Source organism: Cucurbita moschata, unplaced genomic scaffold, assembly GCF_002738365.1.
Source record: "Cucurbita moschata cultivar Rifu unplaced genomic scaffold, Cmos_1.0 Cmo_Scf00032, whole genome shotgun sequence".
NCBI lineage: Eukaryota > Viridiplantae > Streptophyta > Magnoliopsida > Cucurbitales > Cucurbitaceae > Cucurbita > Cucurbita moschata.
In genome coordinates this window covers 794,900-810,329 of record NW_019268548.1, presented here as the reverse complement: position 1 = coordinate 810,329, position 15,430 = coordinate 794,900, and the positions used below count along the sequence as shown (strand labels likewise).

The window sequence follows — 15,430 nt, the reverse complement described above, 5'->3', positions numbered from 1 at the left end:
TTTTTTTTTTTTTTTTTTTTTTGGAAATTTGTAAATTTATGAAATTGGAGGGAGGGAGGGTCGTGAACGGAATCCGACATTGAGCAACAGAGCTCGAGAAGAATCCATGGTGGCCATTTCCCTTTACAGAGGGAACCTCCACAGGGTCCCCGATGTGCCTCGTCGCTGGCTTATGCCGATCCACAACATTTCTATTAGAGACTTCAAATCCCTTCTGCACCGTCGTTCAAAAGCCCTCTCTCGCCTCTTCGCCACCGCCTCTTCTTCTCCGGCTAAAGTTTCTACTTCCCCTAACTCTAATCCTAATTCGAATTCTTCAATTAAACCAGACGGTGAAGGACTCAGAAATAATGCGTCTGCTCCTGAGGTGCCATTGGAAACTGAAAGGGTTAGTGTTGGTGATGAAAGACCTTCTCCGCATATTAAGAAGAGGAAGAAGTCGGACATTGGCGATGATTGTTTGGGAAAATCAGCCGAAGGATTTGATTGTGTGAATGGCCCGAGACCTTGTTTTGCCGAGCAAGGTTCTGATCCAGTGGAAAATAGTGGCGCGCATTCTAACCAGGAAAATCATGCTGTATTAGAAAACCCTAACGAAGAGGTATGGATTATGACCACCTCGATTAATTTTCAATTTTTGTTTTCCATTTCATTTTGTGTATGCTTGAAGTCTATCGATCTTACCTGAGTTCCAAATTTTAGTGGTAGTATGACAAAGTTTTTTTGGATCGTCCTGAATTTTGGCGCGGTTGTGTTCTTGTTGTTATTATCATTATTGTTCTACATGGTGAGTTATTCTTGTTACATCTAAAATAAAGTGATTACTATTTAACGAGGCTTTCAGATAATTGGGAATGTTTTGAGATCACCATTGCTAACTGTATGCGAAGCTTGTAATGTTGTTGAGTGTTCTTGTTGGTATAAGAAAGTTGAGGTAGATGGAAGTAAAATCAAGAGCATTCTTGTTTTCTTGAACTGTGGCATTGAAGGAAGAGCTTCCGAGATTCTTGTCGATATAGGTCCCATGCCTCGATACCAGCCTCGGGTTTCTTTCGTTTTACCTTCTCCATTAATGTGTGTCACTGTGTTAGGCAAATGAGGAGGATTTGTTAGATGTCGAGGAGAACAGGAAAAAGGAAGTTGAAGAGAAGTTAAAAGTTTTGAATGAGACAAAACATAATCTTGTGCAAGTGTTAAAACAGGTATGTTACTGATCCTTCCACCTTGCCCGTCCGCTACCAAAATCCCCTTAACTACCTATGGGATTGATAAGTGAAGTAGGTCATTTTCTTGGTGTTGGTTGACAGATCTTCCATGTGGAAGAGGAAGTAAAAAGGCGTAGGAGTTTGCAAGGGACAGAAATTCGCGCTTCTGCTCCTCCTCTTCAAGCGGATGCCTCAGCCGATACGGGGTCGATGACCAGACCGCTTTCTCCTAGGGTAGCCACAGAAGTGAATGCTAATGGAGATACTGAAGGTGGAGAAGCTGATGATCTTTTGAACCAGAATGTTCTTTCTCGTCAGATGGTTCGGAACTGCAGTACGTCGCCTTCTTCAGAGTCTCCTCTTAGAAGGCCTGCCCACATACAACCTAATATGGTAATTGGTGTCACTATGACTTGCGTCGATTTCATTATAGCTTTATATGAGTTCATGATCAGTATCCTTGTTTTGTTGACTTTATGAGTGATTTTGCCTCTGGAACGTAAGAATAATTTTTATTGATGTTTTAGTCATTTGAATCACTGAACTTGCTCATACAAGATTTTATTTCTTTCTTGTGGGGGTGAGGGGTGGCCAGGTAAGAATGTACAATTCTCCCATGACTTATTACAATGTTAATAAGTAGAAAAAAATATAATCAAAGGGCTCAGTTGGAGGTTGTGAGATTCCACATTGGTTGGAGAGGACGTTGAACCTCCAAGGTGGGTGGATTGTGAGATCCCACATTGGTTGGAGAGGAGAACGAAACATTCTTTATAAGGGTGTAAAAACCTCTTCTTAGTAGACGCGTTTTAAAATCTTGAGGAGAAGTCCGGAAGAGGACAATATCTACTCATGGTGGGCTTGGGCTGTTATAGAGATGCTTTTGAATTCTCCTTAGGAAGGGCAAAGTTTCAGAATAATAGATTTTTTAGGGAGATTGAGAAGTCGGGTGAGGAAGTTTGGTGTCTGCCACTCGGCTTTTTCTCGACCATGAGCTTGGTCATGTTCTTTTGAATTGGAGTCATTTTCTGTAGTTAATCTCAGACTTTTTTTGCCTTGTTGGAGCTTGTTCTTTTATATGGCCGGTATGACATCAATAACATTTTTAGTACCTTTAGATTCATTATAGAACTTCTTTGGAATTCCTATCAAAATTATGATCTTTTACATTAAACTATCAGCTTCAGAGTTCTAGGCGATTCTTTGGTGGGTTGCATTCTGTGTCAGTCTAGATGTCTACCGAGAAAAAATGTATCTCTCAAGTTTAAACCATACCATCTCCTCTATGCTTGATGTGAAAAATCAAGCCACATTCATCTGTTTTTATCATTTTTCTAGTGAAGTAAAATACCATCATGTGCAGGGCTCGCATCCATCTCGAACAAATTTGAGCGTTACTGGGAGTCCATCGTGTTTACCTCCGGGCGGGCAATCTGGGCTTCCTCCAAACCTGCCCACACTATCTGTATCTGGAACCAACTACATTGCATCCTCACATTCTCCTGCAGCATCTGGGGGCATTTCAGTTCTCAGAGATGCTCGGCAGCCTAGCCCATGGAATTAGAGGTCGTCTCAGTAATTCACATTGATGAGTTCGTTTTGATTCTCGACTTCCTGGTTTGGCAGAGCAAAGTGAGTTCTAAGACTAGTTTCATGATGTATAGTCAGGTATGATGATCTACCCAGCTGCAAGTTTGCATTTGGGATAACTCATAACATCGTCCCGCTGGTGTTTTTGTATTTTTATCAAGTATATCACTGGTACAAAACTGTAAGGATGTTCGCTCCTTCACTTTTGACTTCTTGAACCTATTCTATTGGTAAAGCCCAAACTCACTTAGATGAAGTTGCAAGGACCTAACTGAAGATCGCTCCATAAGATCAACCTAACCTAGCCCAACCTACGTAAACAACCTAAAGGCTTGACTCGGTCTGAAGTAAGAAAAAAGTAGGATAAAAGAGTTGACATTGTATATCCTAAAAATTTCAATCAAACATAGTTGTTCATGCTCGGTTTTACACTTCGTGGTGTTCTTTTGGAGTAATACTTAACTGATTATGACTGTATGAAAACTTTTCTTTTAGAATTCCTTCGTAATATCATCCTTTCCTCTGCATGCATGAAGTATAAAATATTATATTTTTTTATGGAATTCCATTGGTTTGGTTTTTTTTTTTTTTTGAAATTTAAAAACTAAAATAGAACAATAAATTCAGTGGTCAATTTCGATAAGGGACTGTGTCTGCAGAAGCAGTTAAGTTAGATTGACCATCAACAGCCCCATATCTCACCCACACGACTACCCACCACCCTCTGCATTCCCAAGCTCTCAATCTCACAAATCCATGGCTTCTCACGAAACTTCCTCATCCATCGACCCCAACCGTAGAAACCATCCCGCCGCCGCCGCCGCCGCCTCCGTCGTCACTCTCGCCGCTGTCTCTCCCAACCCAACATCATCAAAACTAGATCCCATAACCCCTTTGTCGGACTCAGACAAGTTGTCAAAATCACACCCACCTTCCCCCAAAATGGTCGGCCCCAGAACAGTGCAAATGGTAGCCAAAAAACCCAACGAAGCCCCTCTGGAACGCTCTACCACAGAGAAATTCAACGACTCTGAAGAGAAATTCGAACGCATGATCAACTGTATCACAGCCAAAGAAAGGGAAATGAAGCAGCTCCTAAAGGAACATGAACATCTCACTCGCAGGCTCTCTGTTTCTCTTTCTTCATCACGGAGTGGAAGAAGAAGAAGATCAATCTGTGGCTCACAGATTGAATTAGCAGACGTGTTTGCTAACAACGGTGTCAAAGTGGTTTCGGCCGACATGCCGCCGTTTATGCAGATCCACGCTGTCGATTGCGCTAGAAAAGCCCACGATAGTATGGAAAAGTTCACTTCCAAATCCCTTGCATTGACTCTCAAGAAGGTACACACGAATCGATTACCCAACTTTTTTTTTTTTTAGAAAAAAGGGTCATTTTGTTCAGAATGTTGATTTGGGTTGGCTGAATTTGGCAGGAATTCGATGGGGTTTACGGGCCGGCATGGCATTGTATTGTGGGGAAGAGTTTTGGGTCCTTTGTGACACACTCAGTGGGTGGATTTCTGTACTTCTCCATGGCTCAAAAGCTTTACATCCTGCTCTTCAAAACCACTGTACAAAGAGCCAATTAGAAACACTCAATCGCTGATCATGTTTAGGCAGAGCAACAACTCTGTTTTTTTCTTGTTTCAACTCTGTTTACTTATAATTTCGCCATTGATGTTCATAATCGAATTGAAGGTGATGGGTATGGCGATAATGGTGTGGAGTGGTAGCTGCAGTAAATGCAGATTGAGATTTGAGTATTGAGATACATTTACAGACGATAATGATTGCAGAGGCGAAGGCCCACATCATTCATTTTCTGGGTTTGGATTTATACTCTGTTCTTCAATGTTCGGACATAAGGATGTGCAGATGATAAGATTTCTTTTTCCTTTTTTCTGGGGAAATTTGTTCGTTTACATCCTCGAATCCTTATTTACCACCTAATGGTTCCGATATTTACACAGACATTTGTCTACACTCATTGTGAGTGGAATCTAAATTTCAAATTCTAATCGGTATATCGAGCATGAAAAGTTGATTGGAAGTGGTAGGTAAGGTGAGTTATAGAAGATTCCAAATTAATGGTTAATGATAGAGTGAGAGAGAATGGCAGGGTGGGGCTGTGGGAATAGTAACTTAAAAGAGTTATCTTTTCTGATAGCTCCTATTCATAGGGCTAAGCTATGTTATCCCCACTGCCCATTCAAGGACTCTGACTGACTCATCATCAACCCACTCCCCACACCCTAACCCACCCATGGTTATCTAGTAACCTAAGCCTGGAATTGGGTTGGGCCTGTGGGAGTTTCAAAGTCCATTTGGGCCGAACTATGGGCTTGGGTCAGGCCCAAACAAACTGGGGAATCAATGAGATTAGGGTGACAAGTGGCAAAGCAGACAACACAGGGTGGATGTGGAAGGATGAGCAATGAATCAAAAGCTTGCATTTTTTATAGCATCAAATTGGAAGTATCTATATGGAAGGAAAGTGCTAAACCAACTTTCTGAATTTGGTTTAAATTTTGAAGTATTTTATCATCTTATTTGGAAATGACAATGATTTTTGCTTTATTTGGCAACTTTACCTAAAATTCAATTTATACACTTTTTAATACTTCAATTTCAACTTGATTGAGACCCGTGCCAATTAATTATTGATATATCACAGGAAGATATTTCTTGAATAAATTTTATTCGGCAACTTTTCAACCTAATAATTTAAAACATGTTTGGAAGGGATTATGAAAGGATTAGAATCTTCAGCCATCTTATTTGTTTGTTGCTTGTTGCTTCTAAGAGTAAAAGCTGCTCTCCTCACAAACCAAAGAGTCATTTTAACATGATTCTCTCCTAAAAAGTCACCCAACATAGAATTTCTCTAAGTAAACATAATTAAATTTAGAGTTTCTACGATTGAACTACCGAAAAGGAATGTTTATCTTATCGAGTTAGGTAGTAACTTCAATTCTTTTAAGTTTTTCTCAACAATACTGTTCTTAGGATCACTTTTTCCGAAGGAGAGAAAAAAGAGGAATCGGTGACTTTGGAAAGCAATGAAGATGAGAAAGGGAAGTGGGGTAAGAAACCATGTAAGGAAAGCTTAAAAGATCCTTTATGGGTATCAATTACTTGGGTATGGCTCAATGTTCATTTATGTGCTAACCAAGTTAGGCCTTGACAGTGCCCTTCGGCCTTAACTTTGCTGCACAATCCAATTTCATTTTCTCAACTTCAAGAGCTACAGACATAGCGTTAGGCAATTGATAGATAGTTCTCAGAGAGTTGGGAGCTATCTCAACACATATGTAGGGAGGAAAAAAGCAAAGTCTCGTCCCTGCTAGTTTTCTTTAGTAAAATATGAAAGCACTGAGATAAAAAGGGTGGTTTGGGATGTCTGATCGCTTTCGGCCTCATAAAGCTTCGATCTTTTCACTCATCCTTTGGGTCAAACATTACAGGTGAGAAAGAGAGTACAGTGGCGCCACCGCTGCCAAAAAGATCCGCCTCTCTCTCTCTCTCTCTCTCTCGGACCCCGTCTGAAAAGGCTACTTCTTTCCCGCCCTTCACTTCCCCGGCCCCCCCAAACTGCTTCATAAATAATCTCTCAGCTACCTACACTTCCACTCCAATTGGGTATCTCTATCTTCAATTACAGGCTAGAAATCTCCTCGATTTCTTATTGGGTGTCCCAAATTGACATCTGATTTGGATACCTTGCGAATGGATCTTCCACTTGTTAACGAATCATCCTTCTCCGCTGCGAATCCTTCTGCTTACAGCTTAGCCGCGATTTGGCCTTTCGGCGGGGAGCAGGGCGGGAACGCATTGGGTCTCCGAATGGCTAGTTTGAGTCAGAATCTTGGTGGGTTTCCCGAGAGCTCCACGAATCGCGACGGATCAATGGAGGAATCGACTGTGACGGAGCAGAGTGGCGGTGGGAGAAAGAGGAAGGATGTGAGCTCCGAGGATGAATCTTCGAGAATGGTTTCCACTAGTAGTGCTAATCAATTGGTTAGTTTTCATTTCCACTTCTTGTTTTTCTTCCTCAATCCCTTTTGCTCTCAATTTAGCTACGTTGACCCAATTTTGCCCTCCTTGGACAAATTTGTACACTGTTGGTTCGGTCTTTCACTGTTGAAAGGTGAAACTCTTTTTCTTTCTTTTTTGAAGGGGAGGAGCTCCCAAGGAAGAGAAAACAGCTAATAATCTTTATAAACCATTCTTGTTGCCCCTCTCTGCCAAGATTACCAAGAAACTTGCCCAAATGATGTTTGCAGATATTTAAAACTTGGACTGTTGATCATATATCTCGACACTGGCTACCTGCATTAAAGCACTTTTGTCTTTGAATTATACTAACTTGGCCTATTACTGACTTAATCAAGATAATAATCACCACTCCATTTCATACAGAGTAACTCAAATGGTAAACGGATGAAAGTGGTGGCATCCAGAGACGAAGGTGGTGGTTTAAAAGCTGAAGTAGAACCTAGCTCAGCAGATGGTAAGAAGCTGGCCGAGCAAAGCCGGAAACCCGAACCACCAAAAGATTACATCCATGTCAGGGCGAGAAGGGGCCAAGCTACTGATAGCCATAGTTTAGCAGAAAGAGTAATGTACTTTTCTCAGTTATTTGGAATTCAAATATCTCAGACAGTTCTTAGCATTCTGTCTAACAGCTTCAAGTTTCTGGTGGAGATTTGGAATGTTAATCTATCAATTTTGCCTGTTTGTCTTACTATACCCATTTGTGCAGGCGAGAAGAGAAAAGATCAGTGAGAGAATGAAAATTTTGCAGGACTTGGTTCCGGGTTGTAACAAGGTACTCTTTATCTGTTACTTTGTCTGCAAGTATCCTGCAGTTCTTTAACGGAAGGGGAAAAAAATGCTAAATCTAATTGATATAGAAGATGTAGAAGAGAAAGAGTAAATGTAACCGCCCAAATCTACCGCTAGCAGATATCGTCTTCTTTGGACGTTTTAAAACTTGCCTGCTAGAGAGAGGTTTCGACACCCTTATAAAAAATAATTTGTTCCCCTCTCCAACCGACGTGGGATCTCAGAGTAAATTTACTTCTAAACATGAACGATAGTTGCAACGTAGCCATCACCGTTGTATCCAATAAGCTTTCCTTCAAATCTATTACATCCTTCGTTCTTTCTATATCTGTAAAGTCAGAGGGATAAGAGGAGGTGAAAGCAGCAAATTGGGGAGCTAAAGAGAAGGAAAGAAATGAAAACTGCAGTAGATGAAGAAAGCCACTGAGAGGAATTAATATAGAAAAAGGAAAACTAGAGAGACGTTCCCATTGGAGTGTTCTAAGAAAATTAAGAAAAGAACACCAGAACAAAGCTAATCTATCTATGAGTTTGGTAGCAGTCATATTGAAAATCAAGTTCATATTATAATTTTTCTTTATTGGTATTTTCCTCCTGTTAGGTTATTGGAAAAGCACTTGTTCTTGATGAGATAATAAATTATGTCCAATCACTGCAACGTCAAGTCGAGGTACTTATTCTAATCATGGGTTTGTCCTTTCATTTCAGAACCTTTTCTCAATTTAATCTGAGCTTTGAATATTTGGCTCAAATTTGTAGTTACTCTCCATGAAGCTTGAAGCTGTGAATGCCAGAATGAACTTAAGCCCAGCCATAGAAGGTTTTACCGCAAAAAATGTAAGTTTCATTTCATGTATCAAGAGAAAAACAATACAAAATGGAGTACAATTAGTTGCCAATGGACATAGTAAACGAAGGAACAAAAAACAGATTCTTATTTCCTAAACTCTCTCTTCTAACGTTTCAGATGGTTAATCAACCATATGATGCAGTTGGAATATTATATGGTTCACAAGCGGCAAGAGATTATACCCAAGCTGCGCAACCGGAATGGTTGCATATGCAGATCGGTGGAAGCTTTGAAAGAACATCTTAGACCTCAATAGGCATCTTATAATCAAATGTCAAAATTGATTTTGCTTCCTCATTCAGTTCAGTAGATATAGATTTGTTTGATCATTCGGTATCAAATACTTGTACTATCGTCCCTTTGGGGACATCTGATATACTTGGAACGATCAAATACTTGAATTATCTGCAAAACTGAACCAACTTCCAATTTGTATCTTATTGACCGATAAATCTGTAGTGCAGTTGCACTGGAGTGACCATACTAAGCTTCCCTTTGTGCTCTTAATTTTGTTTGCTGCCATGAATAGATTTGATGAATCCAAGGCTCTACTCTCTCTATTATCTTGACATTTTAGGGAGCAACAGAAGGAAGGCAAGTATCATGAACAAATGAAGCATATAAATATTAACGCATGACTGCCTTCTAAACAGTAAATGAATTCACATTCAGGACTATGAATGAGATTATTGTGCATGGACATAACCAGGGACAGAAAAGTTTCAATATTCAATCAAATGGACAAACTGAGGACAGAACTAAGCAAACTTGGACTCTATGCTGTTGATAACACCATCATCGACTTGGAAGGTCTTGGTCAGAATTTCGAGAGGGATTGGAGGATTTGAAGCGAACAAAGTTCGAGAGACGATCACAGCCCCCGGCAACTGACTATTGAAAGCTGTGAGTAGAATGGCTTTGCTATGTCCAACATTATACTGGAAATGAACCAGTCCTCTGGGAATGATAAACATCTCCCCTTCAGTCAAAACCTTGTAATAGTACACATTACTTGTAGACACAAACCCAACAAGGACCTTCCCTTTAATAACGACAACACTTTCAGAGGCACGAGGATGCGAATGAGGTGCGTTTATTCCTCCCCGAGCTAGGTCGACACGGTTCATGGATAGCCCAAGTGTATTGAGTCCAGGAAATGCAAGAACATTTCCTTGTGTGGCTCCAAAGCCAAAAGGATTATCCGTGTTGCCCTCTTTGCTCAGTCCATCAAAGAAGAAATCATCTGAAGTAACTTTGATAGTCATGTCTGATTAATTGTATATTCAGAACCATTACTTCCTCATGATGGCATATCTGAAATAAGTGATTCAAAAAGAGAGGGGAAAGGCGTACATTTAATCATTTAACAGCTTCAAGGATTCCAAACTCCAGAATTTCAAGGATTTCATGAAGGTAGGCATTGTTAGAGATTGATTCTCGAGTCCAGTATCATACTTTCATTCTGCGAGGACATGACAAGTAGGAAGTAAGAAACCAAAGAAAAATTTGCTGTCAAAACAATTCATAGCCTTTTCAGATGAAAGAAATTACTTGTCCAACCCAGCTGAGCTGATGGGAATCACACCAGAAGGTGATACAAGAACATCGACTAAAACATCGTTCGGAGTGAGTGGTATAATTCCTTCATCCATTATCTGCACTGAATAGGACAGTGCAACTGCAAAATCATGCCAACTGGGCTAAGTGAAGTTGCAGGGAAACAAGGGGACGTGAAAGAGGAAACTATGGCGAGGTTAAACTAAAAAGAAGAGAGATTACACACATACCAAGGAGGGGCTGCTTCCAATTCCGCACCTTTGCAAGTTCTTGGTAATTCTTAAGGAAGGTATCGTAATAACTGTTATCATAACATTTGTAGGATAAGATTCATTTGCAGTGTATAATGTATAAGATTATACAGATTGAACATGGACCAAACTCTAAACAAACAAAGAGAAAAAAGCTAGAGGGAGATATTTAACTATCAAGATTTGGGAGTCACTGTATCTAGTTTCAACTTCAAAAATCAGCTCTAAATGTGTTATAAGTTCAGTAATAACAGCAGCAGAAAGAAACCTCAAAAAGGCTAAATGCAAGTACATACCCTCCCCCTCGGCCTAGGCGTCTTCCTGATTTATCAAATGCAAGTCCTGGCAGTAATCATCATCAACATATTAACAAGTGATTTCATGTTGCCTTATAACCTATAAATAAACCCTAAACGATCAACAAATTGATATAAATATCACACCTGGTAAGAGGAATAAATCAATGGGGTCTTTTGTCAGCATAACTGCGATGTTTAAATATCAACTGCGTTACATTCAAGATGCAGAGATGGATTATGTCAAATCATTTCTCTGTTAAGAACAGACAAAAAGAAGGAAAAAGAGACCATATGGATAAGAATAATGTTTCGCTGATATCAATTATCATCATACGAGTTCTGTTATAATACATGCCAAAGCAGACTCGTGTCTCAGCATTCCCCACCTTCGAGGAACAGCCATATATATATGGTGAACACCCTCCTTATTTTTTCTCTTCATTTCTCTCATAAACAACTGTCTGACCAATTATTTTCTATCTTAAAACAGCCATGATTCATTCGGTACCGGTAGAATAACCCATTCCAGGAAAACTTAACAATGCTATAAAAGGAATTTGACAAAACAAGTTGAGGATCTATGGGTATCAAAAAACATTAGAAGAATGAAACAACAGTTCCATGACCTGTTGTCAAGTTCGAAGAACATCCAGGGAAGTACCAGTGGTAGTTTTTTTTTGGAGACAAGTATTTAAGAGGTACTGGTTTAATGAATCTGTCAAAGATGCAAACCACCGAATGTTCAATTCTAGCTTACATTGAAGAATTAATAGATCAATTGACCATCCAATACAAAAAGGAATGATCTGGCTTTTTGCTGGTGATAAACAAGAAATATTTTTTATCAATGATGGTAAGGAAATAGTTACCTAGAGCTATTTGGAAAGCCATACTATTGCATTAGACGAGACCAAGCCAAAAAAACAAAAATATTAGTAATGTTACGAATATAAATGGCTTTAGAAGTTATTTTATGCAGGCACTATACACGAGTCTCGGCATCTTTATCCCAGTGCAATATATATTAGATTGTAGATTAATCACAAAAATCACGAGTGCCATCATAGAACTGGTGACGATAGTAAATGAAAGGCGAGAGACGGGGTGAAGTATACAGTTACCATCTTCACGTTCATTTCCATCACCATCCACTGGAGCTGGTTCTAAGATATTCATTGAATTTGCAATAAGATCATCCATACGTGAAATATTGAACATCCTCATGTGACTATTCTTGTCCTCCACACGCGGGACATATATCTTCTTCGAATAACCATCTTCAGATAAAAAGACAAATGTCAGCATTTACAAAGCTAAATAAGATCATACTACAATCAATAACTTCCCCGAACAAAACAGAAAAGCATTATCTCGTGTTGGGGTAGCAAGATAACTACATCGAGTTCAAAACATTACTTATTCATATCATGAGCAACAATTCTTCCCATATGTATTCTGCATTCAGATCAACAACGTCAAATAGTCTCTGTTTGAAGTTGAAACCATTTCCAAGCATAACAGTTATATTCTCCTACACTAATTAGTTAAATTAATCTATGGCCTAGTTTAATAACTATTTGGTTTTTGAAAATTATACTTAGTAACATGTTTTTGTTTTTGAAATTTGACTAAGAATTAAAATGATACCTTGAGAAATATGAAGAACATTGTAAACAAATTAAGTCAAATGGTTGTCAAATGGACCTAACTAATTGTGTTTAATTTATTTGATGTAAAACTTCAAATATGAAATCTTTCATTGAGCTTTACTGTCTTAGTTGCCAAACGAATCCTTGAAACTTGGGTTATCTCATACGCATAAATGATTAAGCGGCTAATAAGTTTAAGAACACACCTTTTGGTGGATGTTGCAGAGTCTCTGATAATATTCTCGACGTATCGACTTCCCTTAACGCACTGCAACTCACATAAGCACATAATCTCTGACTAGATTTAAACCACGGAGCTTCCAAAACGATATTCTGAATTGCATTGTCTGAGAAACAAGTATAGAGCCCAATGAAAGAAGGCAAATGAAGTCTTGGATTCTGTTGATTCAGAAACATCTTAAAACGATATCCAATCAACAATTCTATTACATGAACTAACATTTTCAGCAGGGGCGAAATTAATCGATGAAAATAAGTGAGTAATTGGTACCTTCCTGTGATCTGAGGGAGGGGTCCATGGCTTTGAGGGCCTTGCGAACGCTCGATCGAATAACCCGTTTCTGCTCGAATAAGGCCTTCAATTGCTCTTCATTTTCTGGTTTGATACCCTCGTTACGCGCCATTTTCGGGGACCTAGATGAGCAACGCGATAATGGACGAAGTGCTGGTTGGAAAGCTGTGGGTGGGAGACGATTGAACGGTGAACTTGCTGCAATGGGTAGTAGTTTATAGTTTCGGACCATCGGGGATTCGGAAACTGCCCGCCTTCTGGCTTTTGGGCTCCGACCCACGTGCACTCCGGCTGGATTTCGCGGGTTCGTCAATCTAGAAGCAGTGGTCGAATTTTGAAGTCCATGTACTGGTAAATTTGTCTTGTTTCCTTGGAGAAGCTGAGATTTAATCATCAAAAACAAAATGCTCCAGTTTCAAACAATAACGAATTGCTTCTATTTGCCACAATTTGGACTCCTTCAAATCACAGGGATGTTGTGCAAGGTTAATATTGTGCTGAATAAATAACATTCAAGGGCACCCAACATTCAACAAGATCAACATCAACATCAACATCATCAAAAAGTTCACTATGAGTTCCACGAATTCTTTTTTAATTTGAGTGTATATAAAATAATCAAGCGGGAGCGCCAAATCTACGGACCTTCAACTAATCACACTAAAAGACACAAGATTGTGTATATCAAATTAAAATGGGTAACAACTTATATTTAGTCATGCCAGACATGACCTCATTAATGTTTTTTCTCGACCTTTGGACAATAAGTTTCTAATGTATTGGACACGTGATGTTCGGATATAATTAAGTATGGACATATCGATTCTCTTATTTTATGACAGCGAGGACAATTGCTTCGATTACTAGTAAAAAATACACCAAATTTATCTTTATGTGCTTGTAAGTGGGACAAATAGTCAAGAACGGACAGTAAATATAGGTACTAAAAAAATTACATAAATATAAGTTTAGGCTCGTATTGATAGTACTTAATAAATGTACATTAAAAAAAACAATTTATTTAAGTCGATAAAATAAAATAAATGTCTCGAACCAATCATGATAAATACACCTCTACTCTTTATTTGACATCTATGTTCAAATTCAAAGGTCTCCGTTAAGTTCATCACTGGATATGTACTAGCAAACATCGAAATATGATATACATGGCCACATCAAAATTATCCCGAAGAGCAAAATCTTACATTTTTTTTATTTTTATATTTACACTATATCTTCTTAAATATAATAAAATTATAAAATTATAAAAAGAAACGAGAGTTATACACACAGAGTCTTACTTTCCTAAAATGTTCGTTTAATGGAATATAATTTAATTAGTTAAAGTATTAATAAAATTCATATATTTGTATTTGAAAAAAAAAAGATAATTGAATTAAAAAAATAATAAATCACTATTGTTATTTATTAGACCGGTTATTTCAATTATTGGCATGTGAATAAGGTATCCAAATATTAATTATATTATAAAGTATTAATAATTGAATACTGTAGCGTGACGCTTAAACCAATAATAAAAAAAGGCAACGTCATATGATGTAAATATAATTATTTATAAGTAGACCGCAACACTATAGATTATAATTGGGCTGCCTTTGGGACCAAAAAAAAAAAAGAAATTTTCTTCTTCCTTTTAAGAAAAAATGATCGCATATATATTTTTCAAAAATTTCAAGGAGATTTCAATGGCAGTGGGTCCCGACGCAGGAATTGATCCCAGTCGGATGCCACGTGGCATAGATTCTCTACGGCATTCGTTGTGTACCTAATGGTGGAGCCGTTGACTGAAGGGTAAACGGCAGATCAGACGGCTGAGATACTGGCTTCTACCCGGAGGCTGATCGAACCGGAAGGGCCCTTCCCAGGTACCCAATCCCAATCCTCTCTCCTCAGAAGAGCTCCACAGGGGGCGCCAAAAAAATAGAAAGAGAAGAGAGAGAAAAACCAAAGCTTCTGTGTCAAAAAGAAGAGGGAAGAAGAAGAAGAAGAGCAATAAAAATAATCGACAAAACACTGAGAGACGGATTAACGGGCGAAGTATTTGAAGAGCTTGAGCTGCGGTTCGGACTGGTTCTTGGGTCAAGCATGGAGCTTCAGAACACAGTGAAGGAAGCCCTAAACGCACTGTACCATCACCCTGACGATGCCTTCCGTATGCAGGCCGATCGGTGGCTTCAAGACTTCCAGCGCACTCTTGATGCCTGGCAGGTATTGGTTTCAATCACTTCATTGCTTTTTGGGCAATAGATTTCACTTGCTCGATTGGAAAAAGTGGTTGAGTGGACTTTGTGATTTGCGACTTTGATGATTGGTTTAGTGTTCTTTTGTTTATATCTCGCCTAATTCTATTGAAGAAGTAGAGTTTGGGGAGTTTTAGTTATCGTACACAATGCTTCATACGCGTCAGAGAGTAAATTCTGTTTAAGGGATGTGTACTTTTTTTTTTTTTTCCCATTTTCTGCTATTAATCATTCACTTTGGAAGTTCTCTTATTTCCTTTTTTCTGTTCAACTCCACTTGCCTGCGGAGAACGTTGGCAAAAGTAATTCCATCGAACTTAAGAATGCGACTTCTCCCCCCCCCCCCCTGTCATTTGGTCTGTGAAAGTTTTTTTTTTTTGGGGGGGGG

General features: G+C 38.9%; 7 protein-coding genes across 11 annotated transcripts in view; 5 read left to right on the top strand and 2 right to left on the bottom strand.

Annotated features, from left to right (window-relative positions):
- Positions 1–2,848, top strand: part of LOC111429739 (DDT domain-containing protein DDR4-like) — a 10,421-nt gene extending 7,573 nt beyond the window's left edge. Inside the window, exon 13 of the mRNA XM_023065712.1 lies at positions 2,834–2,848. The gene's annotated coding sequence lies outside the window, so the exon portion shown is untranslated. The remainder of the gene's footprint in view (positions 1–2,833) is intronic.
- LOC111429740 lies at positions 17–3,001 on the top strand. 4 transcript variants are annotated; one of them, XM_023065719.1, is made up of 5 exons: positions 17–601; positions 1,092–1,202; positions 1,308–1,598; positions 2,387–2,456; positions 2,569–3,001. In XM_023065719.1, the coding sequence occupies exons 1-4, from the start codon at positions 107–109 to the stop codon at positions 2,435–2,437; spliced, it is 948 nt and encodes a 315-aa protein (XP_022921487.1). In that variant the 5' UTR covers positions 17–106; the 3' UTR covers positions 2,438–2,456; positions 2,569–3,001. The 4 variants fall into 4 exon arrangements, with proteins under 4 accessions (XP_022921487.1, XP_022921486.1, XP_022921485.1 ...); XM_023065718.1 differs by lacking the exon at positions 2,387–2,456 and having other exon boundaries at positions 17–353; positions 423–601; positions 2,569–2,999; XM_023065717.1 differs by lacking the exon at positions 2,387–2,456 and having other exon boundaries at positions 1,308–1,512; positions 1,552–1,598; positions 2,569–2,999.
- Positions 3,002–3,147: 146 nt separating this feature from the next.
- LOC111429742 lies at positions 3,148–4,447 on the top strand. Its single transcript, XM_023065721.1, has 2 exons — positions 3,148–4,139; positions 4,232–4,447. The coding sequence occupies exons 1-2, from the start codon at positions 3,552–3,554 to the stop codon at positions 4,385–4,387; spliced, it is 744 nt and encodes a 247-aa protein (XP_022921489.1). The 5' UTR covers positions 3,148–3,551; the 3' UTR covers positions 4,388–4,447.
- Positions 4,448–5,945: 1,498 nt separating this feature from the next.
- LOC111429771 (transcription factor bHLH79-like) lies at positions 5,946–9,021 on the top strand. The gene is made up of 6 exons (XM_023065770.1): positions 5,946–6,815; positions 7,218–7,415; positions 7,561–7,626; positions 8,245–8,313; positions 8,403–8,480; positions 8,611–9,021. Exons 1-6 carry the CDS (start codon positions 6,525–6,527, stop codon positions 8,737–8,739), a joined length of 831 nt encoding a protein of 276 aa, XP_022921538.1. The 5' UTR covers positions 5,946–6,524; the 3' UTR covers positions 8,740–9,021.
- Positions 9,022–9,097: 76 nt separating this feature from the next.
- LOC111429772 (germin-like protein subfamily T member 2) lies at positions 9,098–9,898 on the bottom strand. Its single transcript, XM_023065771.1, has 2 exons — positions 9,847–9,898; positions 9,098–9,760 (listed from the first exon to the last, which is right to left on the bottom strand). Exons 1-2 carry the CDS (start codon positions 9,854–9,856, stop codon positions 9,252–9,254), a joined length of 519 nt encoding a protein of 172 aa, XP_022921539.1. The 5' UTR covers positions 9,857–9,898; the 3' UTR covers positions 9,098–9,251.
- On the bottom strand, positions 9,860–13,358 carry LOC111429770 (5-formyltetrahydrofolate cyclo-ligase, mitochondrial-like). 2 transcript variants are annotated; one of them, XM_023065768.1, is made up of 8 exons: positions 12,761–13,358; positions 12,456–12,596; positions 11,716–11,877; positions 10,745–10,786; positions 10,598–10,643; positions 10,281–10,351; positions 10,045–10,171; positions 9,860–9,955 (listed from the first exon to the last, which is right to left on the bottom strand). In XM_023065768.1, the coding sequence occupies exons 1-8, from the start codon at positions 13,173–13,175 to the stop codon at positions 9,943–9,945; spliced, it is 1,017 nt and encodes a 338-aa protein (XP_022921536.1). In that variant the 5' UTR covers positions 13,176–13,358; the 3' UTR covers positions 9,860–9,942. The 2 variants fall into 2 exon arrangements, with proteins under 2 accessions (XP_022921536.1, XP_022921537.1); XM_023065769.1 differs by having other exon boundaries at positions 11,722–11,877; positions 12,761–13,351.
- Positions 13,359–14,488: 1,130 nt separating this feature from the next.
- The window catches only part of LOC111429769 (transportin MOS14-like), a 16,555-nt gene continuing 15,613 nt past the window's right edge, over positions 14,489–15,430 (top strand). The window contains exon 1 of the mRNA XM_023065767.1: positions 14,489–15,010. Coding sequence (XP_022921535.1) covers positions 14,888–15,010 — 123 coding nt within the window. The 5' untranslated portion in view covers positions 14,489–14,887. The remainder of the gene's footprint in view (positions 15,011–15,430) is intronic.

Bases quoted from the DNA above. Each gene is read 5' to 3' on its own strand.
- LOC111429771 (XM_023065770.1), top strand. From the start codon at position 6,525: ATGGATCTTCCACTTGTTAACGAATCATCCTTCTCCGCTGCGAATCCT. The intron at 7,416-7,560 runs GTAATGTACTTT...CCATTTGTGCAG, and splicing joins GCCATAGTTTAGCAGAAAGA to GCGAGAAGAGAAAAGATCAG. The intron at 7,627-8,244 runs GTACTCTTTATC...TCCTCCTGTTAG, and splicing joins TGGTTCCGGGTTGTAACAAG to GTTATTGGAAAAGCACTTGT.
- LOC111429770 (XM_023065768.1), bottom strand. From the start codon at position 13,175: ATGATTAAATCTCAGCTTCTCCAAGGAAACAAGACAAATTTACCAGTA. The intron at 12,597-12,760 runs GTACCAATTACT...CTTGTTTCTCAG, and splicing joins CTCCCTCAGATCACAGGAAG to ACAATGCAATTCAGAATATC. The intron at 11,878-12,455 runs GTGTGTTCTTAA...TTTTATCTGAAG, and splicing joins TCTGCAACATCCACCAAAAG to ATGGTTATTCGAAGAAGATA.
- LOC111429742 (XM_023065721.1), top strand. From the start codon at position 3,552: ATGGCTTCTCACGAAACTTCCTCATCCATCGACCCCAACCGTAGAAAC. The intron at 4,140-4,231 runs GTACACACGAAT...TGAATTTGGCAG, and splicing joins TTGCATTGACTCTCAAGAAG to GAATTCGATGGGGTTTACGG.
- LOC111429740 (XM_023065716.1), top strand. From the start codon at position 107: ATGGTGGCCATTTCCCTTTACAGAGGGAACCTCCACAGGGTCCCCGAT. The intron at 602-1,091 runs GTATGGATTATG...TCACTGTGTTAG, and splicing joins TAGAAAACCCTAACGAAGAG to GCAAATGAGGAGGATTTGTT. The intron at 1,203-1,307 runs GTATGTTACTGA...GTTGGTTGACAG, and splicing joins TTGTGCAAGTGTTAAAACAG to ATCTTCCATGTGGAAGAGGA.